We start from the raw sequence: 23,786 nt of genomic DNA, 5'->3' as shown, positions 1-23,786 counted from the left end.
GGGTAAGGAGGGGCAGGAGCTCTTCCTTCAGCAGCAGCTTAAACTGTTTGTGGTGTAGGAGGCCTTTGCTGGAGAGAGACCCTGTCATTCCTAGCTAGTCAGGTGTACCGGTTAAGTACATCCCTTTCACCCAGAAATGCGTGCTGCTTCTTGTTCTGCCCACTTCTGTGTAACAACAGCTACAAGCACTAGGTCTTTGTGAGATGTCTTCTGCCCAAGCTGAGGTATGGAGTATTCTCTAGAAGGAAGTGTGAAGCCACCGGAGGTCAAGTTTTCACTTGCCATCTAGGCAAGCGGTTCTGCTTCGGTTCATTCATTTGCTTCCAGGTGCTACAAGATGCCCTAGTCATTTGAGAAGAGAGTTTTGTTCACAAGTGTAACTAACACATTCTGGTGTGACTCTGGGAATCTTTCTGTCTTCTAATTACTTAGATCCTTCTCAAAAACAAAATTAAAGAACTACTCACAGCTTTTAAACAAAGCATGGTATGGGAAGTTACTGCTGTATGGATCAAACTGTGATGTAAAATCTTTTTCCATACTGAAGAGCTTTAGTTTGGGATTTTTCTAAGAAATTACACAATGAACCAGTGTCAAATAACAAAAATGAAGGATGAGGGACAGGACAGGACCCGTTGTATCAATTTCAAATATTCTTGCTGTTGGCCATTATATTCTACACTCCTATTCATAACCTTTGAATGCCACAGTTTCTCTTAGGTCCTGATTTTTCTCTGTTATTCCTACAAAAAGTAAAAAGGAAAGAAGCTTTTATATTTAAAATAAAACCAATTAAAACTGATGGAGGAAAAACTGGAATGGTGACAGTAGTACTTTGTATTGTATACTTTCTTGTGTGTGGTGTGAATAAGGTCATTTCCAAAGAACCTGAGTTATTGAAGAGACATTGTAAATTCAGTTAATTTACAGTTAAGGCAATAAAGGTAAGTAGCTTTGATTAGGGGAGGCAACTTTGGAAAATACTCAAGCCCTCAATGACATTTTACCCTGGTGTATACGATACACCCTGGCATGTAAGACCTTTATTTGTCCTCAAATAAGGGAGGAGAAATCCTTTGTGTTTTCATGGTTAATATGAAATTATTCCAGGCTGCAAAGCATCCCCGTGCTCGGCACGTGGTGCTCCACCACAGGCTGGCTGCACGTGCTAGGAGTTTAAGTAGGTCTTGCAGGGGCCAGGAGCAGGAAATAGCCGTTGTTTTCAGGACACTGGAAAGGTGTTTCTGTTAACTTGTTTAGTCACTTTGCATGGGGACAATTTCATGATGTGAAGGTGCCTGAATGCTCCGGACAGGATGGGAGAACAGAAAGGCATAGAAAAAGCAGAGCCGGGTAAACGGCCTTTCGCATTTCCGCTGAGATTTACAGCGAAACTTTCACGGCCGTGGAGGCAGGAATAGGTTGTACCTCAGCATAGAAAGTCGCTATATTTAATTTCTTCCAAACCACTAAGTGTTTTTCAGCATTTCTTCTAATTTCTGTAATCCACTTAGGTTCTGTTCTGTGTACAATAATGCACATGTGTGTGTATGGAAGAGCCAGCTCTGCTGGGATGGGAGAGCAGGCACCTACTCGCTTTTGGTGCAGTTGAGATGAGCTTGTCTGAAGAGGTTAGGGTTTGTTTTTAATAAACTGGCTCTGAAATGAGAGGGTGAAAGAAGAGCTAATCGAACACATCGGTCACGCTGCTTGTGAACATTGGTCAGGCAGAGGGGGAAGCCGTGGAGGACACATGCCTTTATCTTTTGCCCAGAAAATTGCAAAAATTAATCAGGTTGTGAAAGTAATCTGCAAAATTTCCTTTTCAACGTTTTAAAACCCTGGGGGATAGCAACTCTTTGGTATAGTATATAAGCTCTCTATGCTAAATGCTACTGGGTTACTTAGCTTCCAAAATAAAAATTATTTTATAAATTTTCATCAAACTTCTGTTTTTGAAAGGTGCAATTGAAATAATAAACTTGCTTTGTGAATTTGGCAATAAACAGTACTGCATGTAAATACATTTAGGTGTACAGTCTTGTCCTGATTTTTTTTTTGTTTGTTATATAAATGTTCTAAATTAAAACAGGTTAGATTGAATCACGCTGTTTACTGACCTAGTAGACCAGACTTGATCATTTAATGTGTCTTTAAAATCATGGTGCACATGTCTGATTGATACATTAGCTTCTGTAGTCAGTATGGTACAAGTAAATGATGTAGAAATGTGCCATGTGCATAAAAAAGTCTGTATCTTGAAGCTTAAAGCTAAATCCCTTGTTTATCAAATCTTTCCATATATGAATTTCGTCTTTTAGTTGGGAGATGGCAACACGAGTTTAGAAAGCTTGTGGGTGGAATATGTAACAATTAATGTTCTCTGATAGCCTAAATGATAAGCCCCCCAAAAAGTACATAAAGCTATGAACACCTTTTTTTGACAGGCTTTGAAGACTGCCGAGGAACACACGATTTGAATCATTTAAGCATTAAAATAGTAATACCCATGGAAGAGCCACAAGACTTACCCGAACAACCAGTAAGTACATTTAAAAAGGCTAAAAATGAACATATTAAACAAATTGGTGATCTCGCAAATTCAGTGTACAGTTATTTTGATTAATAATGGAAAATAAGGCTTATACTTAGTGTATTTATCTAGAGGTGAAAAATCATTTTACTGTTAGTAAAATTTGTACATTTAATTTACTATAATAGTACAGGCAATATTAATAAAAGGAATGTTAGTATGTTAGTTATGTATGCTTAAACTCTATACTGTTTCTATGTAAAATAATTACTTGTTATGCTCAGAAAACCAGACTATTTCGAGTCTGTTCTAGAGAAATTAAAATTCACTATTTTAATGACAGAATCAGCATTCTGGTTATTACAGTGTATATAGTTTTTAATTCTTCTTGTGCTTGGGGTCTTGAAAAGGTCCCATGAGCCATCATCTTCACAGGTAGAAAGCATTTTTATTAATTCTTAATTTAACAGTGTGTTCAACTAGGGAAGCATGTCTTAAGTTAAAAATTCCTGTCCAGACATTTTACATATTTGCACTACTATGTGTATTACCAGTAACTGATAATATCACGTCACAGAAGTTTTGGGTGGAGTGATTATTAATACAGTATGATATGAAGTTAAATTTGTATATCTAAAACATAATAGCATAGGGATTAAGTGAAAAAGTTTGTATTAATGTTATATTCCCAAATTAAACCTGATGCAAACTCAACAAGAAATTGCTGAGTTACCTTGAAAATTAAGCTTATTTTAATTTTGGAGACTTTTTCAAATGCACACAAAAATAGAGTAATATGCTGAGGGCAATTTGGTAATGTTCTCATTGAAAAGATTTTTATGCTTTTGTAATGTGAGAATTTTATGTTCTTCAGGTAACTAGTTAGAAAATACATTGTAATGTCATTTATGCAATTTTATGACTTAGGAACAAAGTTGAATGAAATGGAAATGTAAATCTACAATTGTTCAAAATATTACTTGACACAACATGCAGATTATGTGCCTGAGTCAATATGCAAAAAATGTGAAACTAATCAGCAAAAACATATAATTTGAACTCCAGATATTTGTAGGATTTAAAAATGAATTAAATGTGTGTATTAAAAAAGGAAATATCTGTAATTACATCCTTATATAATGAAAACTATCTTCATAAAATTTTATTCTTCAGGGCATGAGAGACAGGGTACACCTAATTTTCGGTATATGAAAACATCCTCTGTAAGCAGATTCTGCTGAAGATTTTCTTGGTAATTTCTTTTAAGTATCTTACACCAGTCAGTCATTCTGAGACAAACTATGAGGCTATATTGATCACAACTTACTAGTGAGGTGCTATTTTGAGTATAGTGGCACATTCTTGCAGGAGGAAATGAAAAGAACAATCTTTTTGTTTTCTTGTAGTGAGACCATTCCTGAAACAAGTGAATTTTGCTAATTAAAAAGAAAACAAACTAAAGTCAGCTTTGCAAAATCCTGTCAGCCTAGTAGTCCAACGTTGATATTGTACAAACTTGTTTTCTTTCCCAAATGATTTTGCTTTTCTTAATCACGGGAACAAGATTAGTATGTTACTTCAAAAAATAAGGATGTTTATGGCAAACTGTTGATAGCTGAATCCAGAAAGGAGCCTGCCGAGAAGTCATCAGGCTTTGAGTTCAATGTATTTACTTCAAAAAAAAAAAAAAAAAAAAAAGAAATCGGCTCATTTTCTTGTGTTGGTGTGGGCTGATGGTAATAATTGGTCCAAATGTATACAGTGTGTCTTTTCTAAATGAGTGCTAGGCTTATCACTTACCCCACATACTGCTGCCTGGCACGTTAAACAGGCATGTCTTTTGTCCCTGTTTTTTGAATGTTTCTTCCCTTTTTAAGTCTGAATTAGAATGGAAAAGTTTCTGTGCGCACCGCAGTGCTACTGAACAGAAACAGACATGGGAAATAAGAGAGCAAAAGGAAGTTTGGGGGAAAATGATCGAAAGTGACCTCCTTCCTCTTATGACAAAAAAGTTACTAATTTATAATAAGTTATTAATCTGGATTAGTTTTTAGAAGTAATCCTGTATAGTAATCTGTCACTTGTTGAATGCATTGTGGATGCATATAGTTGACTTTTATAATACTTTATTTAATCCTTAATGCTAGAAAATGACAAAAATCTCCTTTTTATAAGGAATGGTGAACTTGTGTTACACTGTTGTAATTTAACCTCAGTCGGCAACTGAGCACCACACAGCCACTCGCTCACTGCTCTCCCCCCACCCGGTGGGATGGGGGAGAGAATTGGAAGAGTAGAAGTGAGAAAAACTCACGGGTTGAGATAAAAACAGTTTAATAATTGAAATAAAATAATAATAGCAATAATAATAATAAAATAATACTACTACACAAAGCAAGTGATGCACAGTGCAGTTGCTCACTGTCGTGGTTTAACTTCAGTCGGCAACTAAGCACCACGCAGCCGCTCGCTCACTCCCCCCCCACCCGGTGGGATGGGGGAGAGAATTGGAAGAGCACAAGTTAGAAAAACTCGTGGGTTGAGATAAAAACACTTTAATAATTGAAATAAAATGATAATAATAATAATATGATAATAATAATAATAATACACAAAACAAGTGATGCACAGTGCAGTTGCTCACCACCCGCCGACCGATGCCCAGCCAGTCCCCAAGCAGCGGCCCCCCCCGGCCAGCTTTCCCCAGTTTATGTACTGAGCATGACGTCCCATGGTATGGAATGTCCCTTTGGCCAGTTTGGCTGTGCCCCCTCCCAGCTTCTTGTGCACCTTCAGCCTTCTCAGTGGGTAGAACATGGGAAGCTGAAAAGTCCTTGGCTAGTGTAAGCATTACCTAGCAACAACTAAAACATCTGTGCGTTATCAACTTTGTTCTCATCCTAAATCCAAAACATTGTACCAGCTACTAGAAAGGAAATTAACTCTATCCCTGCCGAAACCAGGACAATATCCACCCCTTATTCTATACCATCTGCGTCATGCTCAAGTCTCATATTTTCCAGTACATTTTCATTAATCACCACCCCTTTATATATATATATATATATACACACACAGAGATATCATTCCCTTCGTCTGTGGGCCATCCCTCTAAAATGTTCGGTGAGTTCATTTAGTCTATGACTTCGGGCTCCATCTGTCATAATAATCTTTCAGGGCAGGAAAAATGGAGATGGTATGTGGTGTTGGATTGTTCCATGTTGAAGTCAGTTCTGGTACCATCATCACTGTGCTTTGCTTGGTTTCACTGAAGCTATTCTTCATTAGTCTAGGTGATTCTTATTGTAATAACATTAGTATGGCATATAATATTATTAGTATTATTAGTATATCTGTGTATTATTAGTATAACTATTATAACTATAATTAGTACTTAACATCACATAATTCAGATCATTGGCTATTCTCACCCAAAATCAAATCCCCTTGAGGTACACATCGGACTTCCCCATCCTCCCGCATTATCCACCAAGTGCACCCAGGTCCTTGAGCAAAAGCAATCCCACGGATGGGTCTGCCTCTGCCTGAGGCAGGAATAACCCAGACTGTCTTCCCCAGCATATTTTTTATGTGCACTACAGGAACTTTATTCCCATCTACAGTACGTAAAAGTTCTGACTGGGCAGGGCCTGCTCGATTGGCAGATCCCCTAGTGTTGACTAACCAGGTGGCCTTTGCTAAATGCGTATCCCAATGTTTGAACGTCCCGCCACCCATTGCTCTCAGTGTAGTCTTTAACAGTTCATTGTATCGTTCAATTTTCCCAGAGGCTGGTGCATGATAGGGGATGTGATACACCCACTCAATGCCGTGCTCTTTGGCCCAGGTGTCTATGAGGTTGTTTTGGAAATGAGTCCCGTTGTCTGACTCAATTCTTTCTGGGGTGCCATGTCGCCATAGGACTTGCTTTTCAAGGCCCAGGATAGTGTTCCGGGCGGTGGCATGGGGCACGGGATATGTTTCCAGCCATCCGGTGGTTGCCTCCACCATTGTAAGCACGTGGCGCTTGCCTTGGCGGGTTTGTGGGAGTGTGATATAATCGATCTGCCAGGCCGCCCCATATTTATGTTTCAGCCATCGTCCTCCATACCAAAAAGGCTTTAACCGCTTGGCTTGTTTGATTGCAGCACATGTTTCACATTCATGGATAACCTGGGCTATAGCGTCCATGGTCAAGTCCACCCCTCGATCACGAGCCCATCTATATGTTGCACCTCTTCCTTGGTGGCCTGAGGTGTCATGGGCCCACCGAGCTAGAAATAATTCACCCTTATGTTGCCAGTCCAGATCCACCTGAGCCACCTCAATCTTAGCAGCCTGATCCACCTGCTGGTTGTTTTGATGTTCTTCAGTGGCCCGACTCTTGGGTACGTGAGCATCTACGTGACGGACTTTTACAACCAGGTTCTCCACCCGGGCAGCAATATCTTGCCACAATGCGGCAGCCCAGATGGGTTTGCCTCTGCGCTGCCAGTTGCTCTGCTTCCATTGCTGCAACCACCCCCACAGGGCATTTGCCACCATCCATGAGTCAGTATAGAGATAGAGCACTGGCCACTTTTCTCGGTCAGCAATGTCTAAAGCCAGCTGGATGGCCTTTACTTCTGCAAATTGGCTCGATTCACCTTCTCCTTCAGCAGTTTCTACAACTTGTCGCATAGGACTCCATACAGCAGCTTTCCACCTCCGATGTTTTCCCACAAGACGACAGGACCCATCAGTGAACAGGGCATATTGCTTCTCATTTTCTGGTAGTTCATTATACATTGGGGCCTCTTCAGCACGCGTCACCTCCTCCTCTGGCGATATTCCAAAATCTTTGCCCTCTGGCCAATCCATGATCACTTCCAGGATTCCTGGGCGACTGGGGTTTCCTATTCGAGCCCGTTGTGTGATCAGTGCGACCCACTTACTCCACGTAGCATCAGTTGCATGATGTGTACAGGGGACCCTCCCTCTGAACATCCAGCCTAGCACCGGCAGTCGGGGTGCCAGGAGGAGCTGTGCTTCAGTGCCGATCACTTCTGAAGCAGCTCGAACCCCTTCATGTGCTGCCAGTATCTCTTTTTCAGTTGGAGTATAGCGGGCCTCGGATCCTCTGTATCCCCGACTCCAAAACCCTAGGGGTCGACCTCAAGTCTCCCCTGGTGCTTTCTGCCAGAGGCTCCAGGTAGGGCCGTTCTCCCCGGCTGCGGTATAGAGCACATTTTTTACCTCTTGCCCTGCCCGGACTGGCCCCAGGGCTACTGCATGAACTATCTCCTCTGTAATTTGTTCAAAAGCTTGTCGTTGCTCAGGGCCCCATTTGAAATCGTTCTTCTTCCGGGTCACTTGATAGAGAGGGTTTACAATCAGACTGTAATTTGGAATATGCATTCTCCAAAAACCCACGACGCCTAAGAAAGCTTGTGTTTCTTTTTTGCTAGTTGGTGGAGACATGGCTGTTATTTTGTTGATTACATCTATTGGGATCTGACGACGTCCATCTTGCCATTTTATTCCTAAAAACTGGATCTCCTGTGCAGGTCCCTTGACCTTACTTTGTTTTATGGCAAAACTGGCCTTCAGCAGGATTTGGACTATTTCCTTCCCTTTTTCAAAAACTTCTCCTGCTGTGTTGCCCCACACGATGATATCATCAATGTATTGCAGGTGTTCTGGAGCTCCACCCTGTTCTAGTGCAGTCTGGATCAGTCCATGGCAAATGGTAGGGCTGTGTTTCCACCCCTGGGGCAGTCGGTTCCAGGTGTACTGAACACCCCTCCAAGTGAAAGCAGACTGTGGCCTGCACTCCGCTGCCAAAGGGATTGAGAAAAATGCATTAGCAATATCAACTGTGGCATACCACTTGGTGCCTTTGACTCCAGTTCGTATTGAAGTTCTAGCATGTCCGGCACAGCAGCACTCAGAGGTGGCGTGACTTCATTTAGGCCGCGATAGTCTACTGTTAGTCTCCACTCTCCATTAGACTTCCGCACTGGCCATATGGGACTGTTAAAGGGTGAGCGGGTCTTGCTGATCACTCCTTGGCTCTCCAGTCGACGAATCAGCTTATGGATGGGAATCAAGGAGTCTCGGTTGGTGCGATATTGCCGCCGGTGCACTGTGGTGGTAGCAATTGGCACCTGTTGGTCTTCGACCTTCAGCAACCCCACAACAGAGGGGTCCTCCGAGAGACCAGGCAAGGTGGATAGCTGTTTAATTTCCTCCGTCTCCAAGGCAGCTATACCAAAAGCCCACCGGTACCCTTTTGGGTCCTTGAAATACCCTCTCCTGAGGTAGTCTATGCCAAGGATGCACGGAGCCTCTGAGCCAGTCACAATGGGGTGCTTCTGCCACCCGTTCCCAGTTAAACTCACTTCGGCTTCCAATACAGTTAGCTGTTGGGATCCCCCCGTCACCCCAGAAATACAGATGGGTTCTGCCCCTATATAGCTTGATGGCATTAGGGTACACTGTGCACCGGTGTCTACCAGAGCCTTATACTTCTGTGGGTCTGACGTGCCAGGCCACCGAATCCACACAGTCCAGTAAACCCGGTTGTCCCTTTCCTCCCCCTGGCTGGAGGCAGGGCCCCTCTAATCCTCATCACAGTACTCATTTCTCATTTCTTGTACGTACGGGTCAGAAGTTTCTTCATTAAGATCAAGAGTAAGATCAGCCCTTCTACTCTCTCTGGGGAACTGCCCGCTGGAAACTGGAGCAGCAATTTTCCTGGAAGAACCTCTTTCTGTGATTGTTTTCCCTTGCAATTCGCGTACCCGTGCCCCTAGGGCTGCGGTAGGTTTCCCATCCCACTTCCTCATGTCCTCTCCGTGGTCACGCAGATAAAACCATAGGGTGCCCCGTGGTGTGTACCCTTTATATCCTCCCTCTTGAGCAAAAGAACGCTTACTTCTAATAGCCGAGATACTGGTCCGTACAGGTGAGGAGTAGGACCTATCCTCTCTGAGTTGCTGGATCTCCCGGGACAGTTTTTCGGACAGTTTCTCCACAGCCGAGACGATGGAGGAAGAAAGACTTTCCTCGTATTGCCGGAGTTGACTAGCCAATTCATCCACTGTTTGTTCCTCTCCATCTTTCCAGGTTATCACTGCCAATGAATTAATGAATTGGCGTATGACGATGGTGAGCTCCTTATAAACTTCCGCCACATGGGTCGTGTGCACTTGACTTCGTCTGGATCTTTGGATAGTTGTTTATTGTTCAGGTCACCATAAATCACCTCCAGCACAGCTAATTCTCTCAGAAACTGGATACCCTTCTCCATGGTGGCCCACTTGCTTGGGCGACATATGACATCTTCCTTAAAGGGATACCTTTCCTTCACGCTTGACAAGAGTCGCCTCCAAAGGCTGAGGACTTGTGTCCCTTTTCCAATTGCTTTCTCAATGCCCCCTTCCCTAGAAAGGGATCCCAGCTGCTTGGCTTCCCTACCCTCTAATTCCAGGCTACTGGCCCCATTATCCCAGCATCGGAGCAGCCAGGTGACAATATGCTCACCTGGACGACGGCTGAAATCTTTTCGTGTATCTCGCAGCTCACTCAGGGATAGAGATCGGGTGGTCACTGCCTCGTTTATGAGTTCTTCCTCTTCCTCCTCCCCGATCAGCGGCCGGCTCTCCTCCTCCCGTTCTCGTGATGGCCCTTCTCTAGGGTAGTCGTACAGTTCTTCCTCCGGTTCCCTTTTAGAAGAAGCTTCTTCCTCCCTTACTAAACGAGCCGACTTCCGCTTCCAAAATTTCTTCTTGTGTACAGGGGCGACTGATACCGGCACAGGCTCGTTCTTTGGTTCAGCCACAGGGCCTGTTGCCGGGGTTGGAGTGGTCGCAGTGCATGTCACCGGGGTTGGAGTGGCCGCAGTGCAAGTGCATGTCACCGGAGTCTGAGTGGCCGCAGGGCCTGTCGCCGGGGTTGGAGTGGCCACAGTGCAAGTGCATGTCACCGGAGTCTGAGTGGCCGCAGGGCCTGTCACCGGGGTTGGAGTGGCCACAGTGCAAGTGCATGTCACCGGAGTCTGAGTGGCCGCAGTGCAAGTGCATGTCACTGGAGTCTGAGTGGCCACAGGGCCTGTTGCCGGGGTCTGAGTGGCTGCACGGCATGTCGCCGGGGTCTGAGTGGCCGTAGTGCATGTCACTGGGGTTGGAGTGGCCGTAGTGTGTGTTGCCCGGGTTTGAGTGGCCGCAGGGCCTGTTGCCGGTGTCTGAGTGGCTGCACGGCCTGTCGCTGGGGTCTGAGTGGCCGCAGGGCGCGTTGCCCGGGTCTGAGTGGCCGCAGTGCCTGTCGTTTTACTGTCAGAGCCAGAGACCTTCCCTTCCCTTTGAGGGTACTGAATGGTGTTGAACAGGGCTCGGTAGGCATGGGCCAGGCCCCAGCACGTTGCAATGATCTGCATCTCTCTGGAGTTGCCAGGGTGACAGCATACTTTTTCCAAATATTCTACTAACTTTTCAGGATTCTGCACTTGCTCAGGGGTGAAGTTCCAAAACACTGGGGGTGCCCATTGGCCTAGGTACTTGCCCATCTTGTCCCACACACCCTGCCACTCATAGTTATTCAGCCTTGGGGCAGATCTCTGGATGATATTCTTAAATTGCTTACCAACTTTAGACAAAACCGAAACAGTATTCCCAAGAAGTATTAATAGAAGTATCTTAACTGCCCAAGGATGTTCAAAATACTGAAAAGTTACTGTAATGAAGGAGGAAACATTATAGAAGAAGGTAGTGACACTGCCATTCTGTATTTCCTCCATAAAAAAACTCTCAGAAAAGTTACTGCAATTGCTAGTTGTCTCCACGAAATGGTCTCCGTGGTACAGTAACGGCTTCATTGCGAAGTTTACATACCACAGAAACGTCAAGGTCAATGTTCTAAAAACAAACCTCACAAGCGAGACATCACTATTCACTGCAGACCACAGCAAACTGCAAAACCCAACACCAATCTTTAACATGTACAGCAGGAAAAAGAGCGCGATGCAGATTATACAAATCAATATCGAGAACAGAGAAACCAACATTGTGACCCACAACTACTAACAGATATAAGTTCTTTAATACACTCCGGTTAACCTGTTATTATCTCAAACCCTTCGAGCCCCACGTTGGGCGCCAAAAAGGACTGTCGTGGTTTAACTTCAGTCGGCAACTAAGCACCACGCAGCCGCTCGCTCACTCCCCCCCCACCCGGTGGGATGGGGGAGAGAATTGGAAGAGCACAAGTTAGAAAAACTCGTGGGTTGAGATAAAAACAGTTTAATAATTGAAATAAAATGATAATAATAGTAATATGATAATAATAATAATAATAATAATACACAAAGCAAGTGATGCACAGTACAATTGCTCACCACCCGCCGACCGATGCCCAGCCAGTCCCCGAGCAGCGGCCCCCCCCCCCCCCAGCTTTCCCCAGTTTATGTACTGAGCATGACGTCCCATGGTATGGAATGTCCCTTTGGCCAGTTTGGCTGTGCCCCCTCCCAGCTTCTTGTGCACCTTCAGCCTTCTCAGTGGGTAGAACATGGGAAGCTGAAAAGTCCTTGGCTAGTGTAAGCATTACCTAGCAACAACTAAAACATCGGTGCGTTATCAACTTTGTTCTCATCCTAAATCCAAAACACTGTACCAGCTACTAGAAAGGAAATTAACTCTATCCCTGCCGAAACCAGGACACTCACCACCCGCCGACCGATGCCCAGCCAGTCCGCGAGCAGCAGCCCCCCGCCCCGCCCCCCCCCCCCCCCCCCCAGCTTTCCCCAGTTTATGTACTGAGCATGACGTCCCATGGTATGGAATGTCCCTTTGGCCAGTTGGGGTCAGCTGTCCTGGCTGTGCCCCCTCCCAGCTCCTTGTGCACCTCCAGCCTGCTCAGTGGGTAGAGAATGGGAAGCTGAAAAGTCCTTGGCTAGTGTAAGCATTACCTAGCAACAACTAAAACATCGGTGCTTATCAACATTGTTCTCACCCTAAATCCAAAACACAGCACTGTACCAGCTACTAGGAAGGAAATTAACTCTATCCCTGCCGAAACCAGGACATACACTCATTGCAGACATGCACTGGGTTGCTCTCTTTTTGGAACGACTTCTCATATCTGACAGCAACGGCAAGCCAGAGTCAGTGGTAGGGAAAGGTGTTGGAAAGGGCTCCAGAAAGACCCAACGCTGCCAAAAGTGTAAAGAAAAATGATGGTCATGTGTTTGGGCTGAAGATTTTTCTTAATTGAAATTGGCAAAGGGTTTGCAGTAAAATTCTGTGTTCCTGACTTGTGTGCAGTCCTCCATTCACAACAGCATGGCCGCAGTCTTAAATGGCTTCGGCAGCATTTGCTCCAACAAGTCATCGCCTTGCTTGTTGGCTAGCTGTGAGTGTGGGGGTTTCCCTGGTTCTGCTCGGGCTTGGAAATTAGTCTATGAATATCAGTCTGAGAGTTGGATTCAATCGTAGAGCAACTGTTACCTTGACGTCAGGAGGAAAACTGTTTCTGCCTTGATTGTGATTCCGTAAATACAGCTGAACTCCAACGCTGGTAGATGTGGGGCAGAAACAGAGTTTTCCAGCACAGAGAGTAATTTGGATTTTCAGTTACAGAAATTTGTGATTTGGGAGCAGAGATCAGCTAGAATGTGTCACTTGACTGGTTTGTTGGTTTTCGTTTTTTTTTAAATCAACATAAGACCAAAACTGATAGTGAAATAAAAAGATGGAGGTAGGAGCAAAGATGTATCTTACGAGACATGACGTTCATTGTAGTGCAGCAGAACAGCTTAGTGAGATAATGTCTGAAGTTGCTAAAGCTGAAACTTGAATCACTGAGGTAGACCACATCTTTTTCCTTGTTTTAATTTCTTTTCTTTTTCTTTTTTTCTTATTTTTAAAAAGAGTGAATTCACTTCTCCTGCATGAAAAGTCTTCAAACTGTGATCCTGTCACTTGAGAGGGGACAAAAAAACCCTCAGCATCTCTCCAGAGGTTTTCAGAAGGGAGTGTGTGTTGAAAGGAGGCGTTTGAAGAGGTTTCAGCAGCCTTTTCTAAGGCTCATGTAGGAGAGGATGAATAGGTGCGCTATGTAGGGTTTGGGGTTGGAGTATGTTCATGCAGGGCTCAGCTCATCATGGCAGCACTCTCCTTGTGCCCCGAACATCATACTTAAGTTATTGTTACTAGGTGCTGTTCCTGCATTAAATATATTTTATGACATGTGGCAGGAGAGAGAGAAAATGCTTTCCAAGCCCATGAAAGACTGTTTAAAACTGTTCCCTCCCACTTAAATTTGTAGCACAAATTGCAGTGATTAGTGATGGGTAGGAAACAAGGTTTGCATCCCACTGAAGTTCCAAGACTTTGTAAATGTTATTGCTTAGCATTAAGATGTTAGGGAGAATTTCTTTTAAAAACCTGCAGAGATGGGGACTAGCCAAGACTAGCCAGTTGAGGCAGGGACATGATAGATTCAAATTCAAAATTGCTGTTTTGCTTGACTTATGTTGCATACTCGCACTGTCTGTCCCGTGTTCCAGAGCCATTTAAAGAGAGTATGAAACCCTCTCCAGATATTTATTGATTTTTTAAAATGAAGTTAAGTATTAACTTGAAGGAAAACTCCTTTAAAGTATTGTTCTCTGTACAACACCAAGGGCACGTTTCTGGCAGAGGGGGAAGATGTCCCATCAGAGGAAGACAAGGCATGATGTCCTTGCGGTGTAGATACTCATCAAGATAGAAGTTCCAGTCCAGGGACCAAAGTCAGCAGAGCAGCAGAGCAGTGCTTTGAGCTCAAGTCCTGACTGTCGAGAGGTGTTTTAGGAACAGCTGTTCCATTCTGGTTGTGATGAAGATGTCAACAAAACTGATGTGTTCTTGCAAAACCTCGCTTCTTTTTTTTGGGGTTTTTTTTTTTTTTTGGGGGGGGGTGTTGTGGTGGTTGTTTTTGGGTTTTTTTGTAAGTAAGTTGATTTCTCTGTCCATCTTCCATATTAAAAAAAAAAACCTACTGAACTGAAGAAGCCAGATCTTATCAAGTACTTGACTGGAAACAGCAGCATTCCTCTTGTGAAATCTAAAATTCAAGCTGCCAACTCTAAGTTAATTTTTATTTTTATCCTCAATTTAGTTTTGGTCTGAAGCAGTTTGCTGCTACTTTTTCTGATGTGATTCATCTTTTTCTTTCTCCTTTCCTTAAGAACTCTGAGGGCAGTTTGGCACCCTGAGCTATCTGGTGCAGTGTTGGTGGCTGAGGTCCCCGCTCAGGAGCGGGTGGCAGGGTCCCAGGGAAGAGCTGGAGCACCAGCTGCAGGACAGAAGGATGCAGAAAGGAGTTGAGGGGCACCATGATGGGCAGCAGCCAATGCTCTGGTAACTCGGTGCCCGAGTGAGCTGGGGGAACACTAGTCTGCTTTCCCTTAGTGTTGTAGTTAACATCATCTTTAGGTGGGGAAGACTGAAGCAGCTCCTTTAGGCCCTGGACCTCATGGCAATGGGGACCAGAAGTAGCGTGTATTCCTGGCCAGGCAGGAGAAGGGCTCTGGAGAAGTCTATGAAGGTGTGGGGCAGAGGAACCACAATAGGAGTTAATTTCAGTGCCAGTGTTACCAGCTCTTTGCTCAGGTTGAAGTGATGAATGCCAGAAGATTTGAGGCTGTGTGATATCTAAGCCATTGTACTGCCATAGTCTTTTGTCATTGCCTTTGCCTTTTTTGTGTGTGTGATGAGTGCTAATGAAGTTTGTAGTGTTCTGCTGTGAAATGCCAGAGGGAATACTGCTGGCAAGACTAGTACAGAGATGAAAGCAGACTGAACTCTGAAATACTGGTAACTTCATCAGGGAGAGAAGATTGTCCTTTTAGCTTTCTCCTTTCCATACTTAGTTTGCTCACTCCTTTCCCCTTGTTGCTGCCTTGAGCCTTTATCCTTTTTTGTACCTCTGCCTCCCATCTCCCCCTACCCAACGGAAATTCACCTGTGTTTTATTAATTTTTTTTTTTAAAAAGTTTTGAGCGTATTTTGACCTCTCATGCTCAAATTGCATTTTCCTGGCTTTTTTTTTTTTTTTTATACTCACCTGAGAGAGACAAACTTGAATAACATGGTGAGGCATTTATGCTAGTGGCTTTCATAGGTGGCAGCAGTCTTTCTTTGACTACTGTACCCAAGTCGGGGGGCTGGAATCCCTGCAGCCTGATACCCAGCACATACCTTCCCAGATGCCGTTCATAGAAGACGTGCTAAACAGTGCTGTCTGCTAAGTGCCCCGCGGGGACTGGGATGAACCGTGAGTGCAGCTGGGTACCGAAGCAGCAAGTTTGGCATCTAAACATGTTCCAGAAACGTGGAAGGCTGTAAAACTTTCTGCTAGAGGGAGAAGGTGGGGGAAAGAAAAGCCAGTATATCACAGGAACATCTCGCTCAAAAGACTGCAGGCTACAGAAACTAATCCTGTCATCCTGCCGAGGATATACAAGTAGTATTTGTACTGCATGCAGAAAACTGAATTTGTGTTCAAGCCAGTGCTTTCTGTTGTGTAATACCACATACAGGAACTGGATCCAGCTGGCCACCTACAAAAACAGAATAAATGTTGTATTGTTTTTACTCAGAAATGAAAGTCGGAACTCCTAATTTATTACAGAAAAAATATTCAAGTTCCTATCTTTATATAATATTTAAATATAGGGGGGAAAAGCAAAGGACCCAAGTTTATGGCAGTTGTGCTGAATTTATACAGAATAAGATTTTCTTAAAATTTGTGGCTGTTTTATTCACTTTCCATAAAATTGTCCTTATCAGATGTTTGTAGCGGTATATCCTTCATCTGTTACTCAAATAACATAGCAATTTTGCTAACACGTTCAGCTTTAGCACTTGTTTTCTAATTAGGAAAAAGCTTGTTTTGAGATGAAGAACCCATGGTTACACTGGTTAGCTCTGGAGTTCAATGCAAGGCTTTCTGTATTTAAACACTAATCCGAACTCTATAGTAACCAGTGGTGATCTGCTAATGGAGGTCTGCATGCATAGATTCTGTTAAGGATGGCTATCGTTAGTTGTGTCCCTGAACGTTTTTGTCTTTGCAGGTGAAAAAAGCCAAGATGCAGGAATCCAGAGAACAAAGCTTGAGGTATGTAATTTTGAGTTTGATTTTGGTGTGGAACAGTTATTAATGTTGTTTTCTCCTTATAAGCTTCCATTTTAGAAGCTTGCATATCGTTTTATTTTTCACAGAGATAGGGCAAATATAAGTCACTTTTGTATTTGATATAATGTTGAGATTAAGTTCCCAATTAAAAAAAAAATTAACTGGCCCTTTGGTATTCAGCTGTTACAAAAGTGGCTACAAAGATTCTTAATTGTATCATCAAACATCCTGTTTTTCACAGAATCTGATGAGACTGTCATGTACTGTGTGTAACATGCGTTTCTTCTGGTGAGACTCAGAATATGTGGATAACGGTTTTGAGAAATTAAACCCTCTCAAATTGATAGCCTCTTCTGTTTAAGGCTGTTGTATCGCACTATTTTTAGCCTTAGTAGATGCTTTCTGATGTATGTCGTGTTTAGGAATTAATCACTATTATTACATATAGTGAGAACAGCTATATTAGGGTTTATTCTGTTCCTGTTAGTAGCAAATACTGTGAAGAAAGATTTCTTTTTGGAGCCTCTGACATCCCAGTGTGAGTGAGGAGGAAACACTGTGTGTGCCATTCATGCAGGAGTGGACGTGATGTTGAAGCCCTGAATGGGGACATTAGTACGTATTTTTTTTAAAAATGGAAGGGAATACTTTAACAGGAAACGGTGAGCAAACAGTGTGTGAAATTCTTTGTATGTCTGAAAGTTAGAAATTTAAACTAATCACTGCAAGCTCCCTTTCTAACCAGCATGAGGTGAGATGAACCATGTCCTAGGAGGATTTTTTCTCCCTGTTGGCTGCAAAGGAGCTGAAGGCAGCACAGGCAGGTCTGAACATGCCGGAGTGAATGGTGTCGATTTAGTGTCACCCTGCTTCAGTGCAACCACAGCTTTCCTATAGGCATCATTAGTCTCAAGATTTGAGTGTAAACATCCTTATATAGTATTTAAAAATAGAATGGGGGGAGAGCTAAAATTGCATTTCTAACCTACTTAATACTCGGTTTAAATATTCTAGCTGTATTTTGATAAAACTATATCTGATTTTAAGTTTGACCTACGGAATATTTTAAAATAATTTATTAGGCCTGTTTCTCCTCAGCAACATGATTTTCAGCTGATGTCAATACTCTGGCTGTATTTGTCTTAGCTGGATTGTGGAAGTGGGGAAGGGAAGAACTGTACCCAGTGGGGGTCATCTCTCTTGGGAGCATTAAGCATCTGTAAGAGTCTTAACACTTTTGTGAATACAGCGTGCTCTGCTAGTCAGGCTGGTCTGTGGGACGCTCTCGGTGGTGCAAGGCAGCCACGGTGCAAGTAAGAATTTTTCTGTGAGTTCGTGAGAATTGAAAAGTTGTAAGTGATGGAGAATAAGAGCACTTGGGATGGATGTGTCCCAAGAGCCACAAGTGCGTGTGTTGAGGAGCAGCAGTGAGAAAGAGAGCAGAAACATGGGCTGGTATAGTATGGTCAGAAACGTGATTTTATCTATTACATTTTCCACAGCAAGGGATCACAACGAGCAGCTCTCAACCTGCTTGCAAACTGCATGCCATTTAACAGCTGCACATTGACTGTGCCCCAGAATCACAGCATTTTTTTCCACCAAGAGTCATAGTAGAGAAATACCCTGAGTCTGTGTAGAAATATGTTATTTTCTTGCAAAACTCATGCTTTATTATGGAAGTCTGTTCAGCTACTAATATTGAGAAAGATTTCCAAGGATTTTGCTCATAAAGGTTTTCAGGGGGAAAAAGCCAGATTATGCATTTTGGTTAAGCTACACTCCCTCTCACCAGCCAAAGGAAGGAAACTCACTTGCCTTATAACCAAACCCATGGCACTCACTAGCCAACTCCCCCCTTACCCTGTCCCAGGAAAGCTGTACCTCCTGTCCCAAGGGATTATCTCCAACCCATCCTGGAGCAAGGAGCTCTGTCACAGCCAGAAGAAGCAGTCCAGGGGTGGATGGAGCTACCAGGGCACTGCTGGTTGATATCACACATTCCTTGGCTTCTCCTTCCCCCCAGCCTGCAGGAGCCAAGTAAATGCCACGTGAGTGGTATGTTGTGGCCCTGCTGTCACAGACTCCTGTGTCCACGGGAGGTTGCCTCACTGCTGGGTTTGTCCCTGAAGACCAGTGTTGAAGCATCCTTGAACTGGGTGTCACTTCTGTACTTAAGAAATGTTCGCAGATTACTAGATTATTTTGGATTTCTCATGCACCGTTTCAGTTACATGTCAACGTTTGCTTTGTTCATATGTAGAGTAGGAAGTACAGATAATTTCTTAATGAAACTGCTTTTTCCTTTTATGATTGCCTTGTTGGCTTTAGAGGCATCTGTGTGTTATTCTGATATTCTCAGGCTGCCATAGTACAAGGTGAAGGAGCCAGTATAACTGCTTATTGCTGCTGAGAGGGGGAGTTCTGCTTGTAGCTCAGGTGTGCACCAAGCATGGTGCTTGCTGGATCCCTCCATGAGCTCAGTCTATTCAGTATCCCAGCAAAAATAACTGCACAGTTTTTGTGCTGGATGAGCAAATTAAACTCTCACGGAGAGCCTGATGGGTGCCTGAGCTGATGCAGGGGGCAGGAGGCCGTGCCCAGGCGGCAGGAAAGAAGTTCATACTTTCTGCTTCAGGCAGCTAGGTCTGCTGAGCTGTCAGTGGAGCTACAGCCTTATCTTGAGAGACCAGTTGGTGAGTAAATGTGCTGGAGGTGATGACAGTTTAATGTCTAATTAGAGCTGCAGATCTCTCTCTTGGGATCTCTGTGTGAAATATCAAAGAGTGCAGAGCTAGTTTCTGTTAAGAGTCAGTTTGCCTTGGTTAGGAAGGTTGAATCCAGGGGTTATGATGCCCAAGGATGTTAATTTAAGAGTTCATAATGCTAATGATTAACCTTTGTTTGTCCTGGCAGTCATGTGAGCAACGCAGAAGTCAGCGATCAGAAACCTGAATCTTCAAGCCTTGCTTCAAACCTTCCCATGTCCAGTGAGAGTAAGTATCCTCTGGAGTTCTGCTCCCATTGTCTTTCCTCTTTTCTTCCACTGGTCTCATTACTTTGCTTCATCAAGCACAAGCTTTGTCTCTTCCTTGTAATCCTTAGCCTGTCCTCACTATCAGTTGTAAAGTGAAAGTTTGCTGTGGTGCTTACAAAGCGTTAATGCCGGATGGTAAGCAAATACCTCTTTCTAACAAATATTTTTGTGTCACTGCCCCCCAACTTGCTGCTGGGTACTGCTATGTCTTATCCGCCTTATACATGATTTTTCTTGAGGGAAGGGATTGAGTTGATCAATAATGCCTATTGTAAAAGATGTTATTTTTATAAGTCATTATCTTTACACAGCTGGTTGGGTCTTTTGTAATAATATGCTGTACACTTAATCTTAGACTCTGAATTGAATGTCTGCAGAAATTCCGTATGAAATAGATGGAGGGGAAACTGAGGCAGAAAATAAAAAGATTGCATAGTAAGTGAGAGGTGGAATGTATCCTTTCTTCTGGAAAAAGAGGGCTGGAGGTTATTACGAAAGTAGGATTCCTGTGCAGAATACCTTTGACTGCCCATACTTACGCATGAGTGTAAATCAGCTCAACTTGATTGAAAATATGTAACTTGTAACTTTCCATTGCTAACTGATTGCATCTTTACTATTTTAATCAATGTGCTGTGATGTTGCAGTTGCAGGAGTTACCAGAGGTTTTTGGCTGCAAAATCTGCTGCCTAACTGGATAAGTCATTTACAAATTCCAGAAGTTGCATGCAGTAGTATTGTGGGTTTTTTTTCTTTTTTACACCATTACCTGATTCTTTATATGCTATTTTAAAAATAAGAATTCTAGAAATACCATTACTACATTACTATTCAGATGAATATTGACATTCTTTAAATGAAAAAAAAAAAGACATTTTTGCATGAGGGATGTGAGAATATCTGACAAGTGTTCAATGAAAACCTTTAGGTCCAAAAGTTCCCAGTTTGCGTTTCCTGTTGCATCCTTATGCTACATGGCTTCACACCATGAGTGAAGGCAAACACTGAGGACCAGAAGGAGGTGATTCATGGAGCATTCAGAAGGTTCAGAGGTGTGGCTGATGCTTTGTATTTCTCAGCCACTTATGCTCAGATTACATTAAGAGGAGGTTGTTTAGGTAGCAGAATGCAAATGTTACAGTTAGAGTTGCCTGTGCAAACTAGCTTGCTCCCCTTAGTGGATGCAACTGATAAGAGAATTAACTATATGATGATGTAAGAGCAATAATGTTGTAGGACTGTTCCAGATAGGGAAAGCCCGACTTGTTGGAGCACATCACCGGCATCTGGAGCAAATCCCAAGGCAAAGTATGTTGCCGTCCGTGACCATATTTCTTTTTGAAGGCTGTTACTTGAGTCTCACTCCAGAAGGCAGAGGGAAAGTGCAGTCGTCTGCCATGCTAGTGATGGCGGATCCAGGCCCCTGCACCCATACAGGAGATACACTGTTAGCCTGGATCCCCTCCTAGGCAAGGCTGGAACCTGGGTGCTTTGCCTGCTTCCAAACTGGCTTCAGATGAATAAGCTGGATCCACAGCTGCACAGCTGTGTTTGCTAAGAATTTGGGTATGGTGCTTGTAGATCTGAACTGGTAAACCCAGGTACTGTGCAGATTTACAGTCACAAAAGTCATCTAGCTTGGAGATGACTGCAGCATACTGTACTACGGGGGTGGCATGTGCCAGAGGGGCTGTACAGTACCAATTCTGTGCCAGGGATCCAGCACATCCTTGCTTTCCTAGTTTGATGGACAGCTGAGTATTTATCAGGTCGGCTCATCTGAATCCAAGGGGGTTTTTTAATGGCTCTTGGGTTAAGACATACCAGCTCAAGCCCCATTCTCCACCCCAACCCAGAATGCTGTATTTAAGAACTGTCACGTATGGGGTATACTAGAGCCATAGGCAGTGCTAAGTGAGAAGATTTTGAACATTTCCTCCTTGGATTTGCGGTCTGAGTGACTCTTTCTTACCAGTTTTAGAGTGCAATTGCTGCGGATTTATTCAAGCAGAAAAATGAAAACATCCTGTTAAATGTAACTGCCAAATTTCTTTAGAAGTCATCTGAATTTGGACTCTGACCCTTGTGCACTGCAACTCCGCAGTTGTCACTTGATGTGTGGGATTAAGTTTGTTGACCTGGAGTCTCTCCTTTTTAAAGGAAAGACAGATTCCTGGAGCTGTGCTCTGGGTAGAGTATGTAGAAAAGGGAAGGGGAAGAGGAAAGCTTGGCAAAACAAGCATCTGCTTTGGTCTCTGCTCCAGGACACAGAAAAGAAATGTTAAGCTTGGCGCAGATGAAGACCCTTTGGCATATGCAAGATTTTGGGCAGGGCTGAAATCAAAGTTTTATCATGAGAATTGCAAAAGATGACGGTACCAGCTGGTAAAGAGAAAGAGCACCGTTACAAAAGGAGAAGTAGTATTGACTGAATCATCTACCTGCTGTGAACTGGCAAGAAAACCATTTTTTGTGCTGTTTTAACAGTGCACGTTTTGAGAATTTGCTTTGAAACCGATACTCAAGGCACTAAAAAACCTTTGTAAATCCTATGTCTTGGTTAAACTATACTGTGCATGCTGATATTTAATTGTCATTATTTGTTGGGTTTTGAAATCGCCTGTGTAATTATACAAACCATTTTTTTTCCAGTTATGACATGCACTGATTATATCCCAAGGTCATCAAATGATTATACCTCACAAATGTATTCTGCAAAGTAAGTCGAACAATTGTTACTAAATTCTGTAGCTCTTACTTCTTTCTGAAGATACCTTTGCATCTTTATGCATTTCTGTAATGCTGTAAATCACACTTTCATATCTTCTGGCAACAGATACTCATTGCTGTGGACACTGAAGCTGATAGAAGTCACCCTTTGGCTTCAGTGGCTGTTTTCTTATGATCACAAGGATAAATGAGCTGCTTCAAGTAATTAACAACACAATAGTCTTGTTGAATAATGCCCATAATATTTGAGGAATAAACAAACTGGACATAAATGAATATAAGGGGAATATAGGATTTTCTGGTCATTTACAACGTTTGGGGATCTTAATAGTTCTTCCCATTGCAGCATAGTAGACCTTATAATCCCCCATGCCTGCTTTTGTGTAGTTTCTTTGTGTGTTCCAGTAGTTTTGACATGTACTACTATACTGTATTAGCTTTAGGTTTTGGTGTTGTGAGGCATGATAAGTGAAACTAATTGCTCGTGCCTGTTGGAACGGGGAGTTTGTTCTTCCCCACTCACCCTGCCATCTCAGTCCTGGAATAAGCACTGGTGCTCTGGCACCATGGAGGAGAGAGTCACTGCAAGAAACAGGCAGCGTATATAAAACCAAGAGCCTGTCATATTGGGAAACACAAGTGGGTATTACACTAAGAGCACATGTCAATGTGTTTTGTTTCTTCTTCCTAAAGCAATTTTTTTATGTGTCTTCTGGTTTGGAGGCTGAAAGATGCATAATGTAAATAGTTCTTTTTTGCTTTTGTTCGTTCTTTTTAATAAGGCCATATGCACATATCCTTTCTGTACCTGTATCGGAAACAATGAGCCCTTACCCTGGTCAGACTCAGTACCAAGCACTACAGCAGTCTCAGCCCTACACCATCTACCCCCAGACCACCCAAACCTATGGACTACCTCCTTTCGGTAAGAAGTAACTTTTCAAAGACTTCTCAGTGCCTGCAATTATTGTCTTATGTCTCATTAAAAAGCCAATGTTAAGCTTAACCAGATGTGTTGGAGAGAAGAGTTTGTAGGAGAGCACATGCCTAACTTAAATTGTAGATCGGTATCTGCAGTACTGATGGGACTTCATATTATAAAATATTATTTCTTACAAAGCTGTTTTCCTGGCCATTAATTTGGATGTCTCCCCATGAAGCTTGCCAGATGGTTATTAGTTTGGGATCATAATTTTCTCCAGTTGTGGTATAGCTGTGTTTGTGCAGTTTCCTTGTCAGTGAAATCAGACAAGAACCCCTACTACAGCATCTCTGCTGTATTTTTCCTTTCCTTTTTGCTGGCCAGGATTAAGACGTTTTTGTTAT

The 23,786-nt window shown here is 43.2% G+C and overlaps 1 protein-coding gene across 4 annotated transcripts in view; it reads left to right on the top strand.

Annotated features, from left to right (window-relative positions):
• Positions 1–23,786, top strand: part of EYA3 (EYA transcriptional coactivator and phosphatase 3) — a 76,443-nt gene that overhangs the window by 25,350 nt on the left and 27,307 nt on the right. For all 4 annotated transcript variants that reach the window (XR_012996946.1, XM_076357620.1, XM_076357621.1 and 1 more), the window contains exons 2-6: positions 2,448–2,542; positions 16,632–16,675; positions 19,610–19,689; positions 22,383–22,449; positions 23,243–23,385. Coding sequence is in view for 3 of the 4 variants with exons in the window: in XM_076357620.1 (XP_076213735.1) it covers positions 2,510–2,542; positions 16,632–16,675; positions 19,610–19,689; positions 22,383–22,449; positions 23,243–23,385 (367 nt within the window). In the remaining variant the exon portion in view is untranslated. The remainder of the gene's footprint in view (positions 1–2,447; positions 2,543–16,631; positions 16,676–19,609; positions 19,690–22,382; positions 22,450–23,242; positions 23,386–23,786) is intronic.

The sequence above is a fragment of the Aptenodytes patagonicus genome, chromosome 21, assembly GCF_965638725.1.
Source record: "Aptenodytes patagonicus chromosome 21, bAptPat1.pri.cur, whole genome shotgun sequence".
NCBI classification, from domain to species: domain Eukaryota; kingdom Metazoa; phylum Chordata; class Aves; order Sphenisciformes; family Spheniscidae; genus Aptenodytes; species Aptenodytes patagonicus.
The sequence above is the reverse complement of the archived record's forward strand: the minus strand, read 5'-3'. Positions and strand labels throughout refer to the sequence as shown.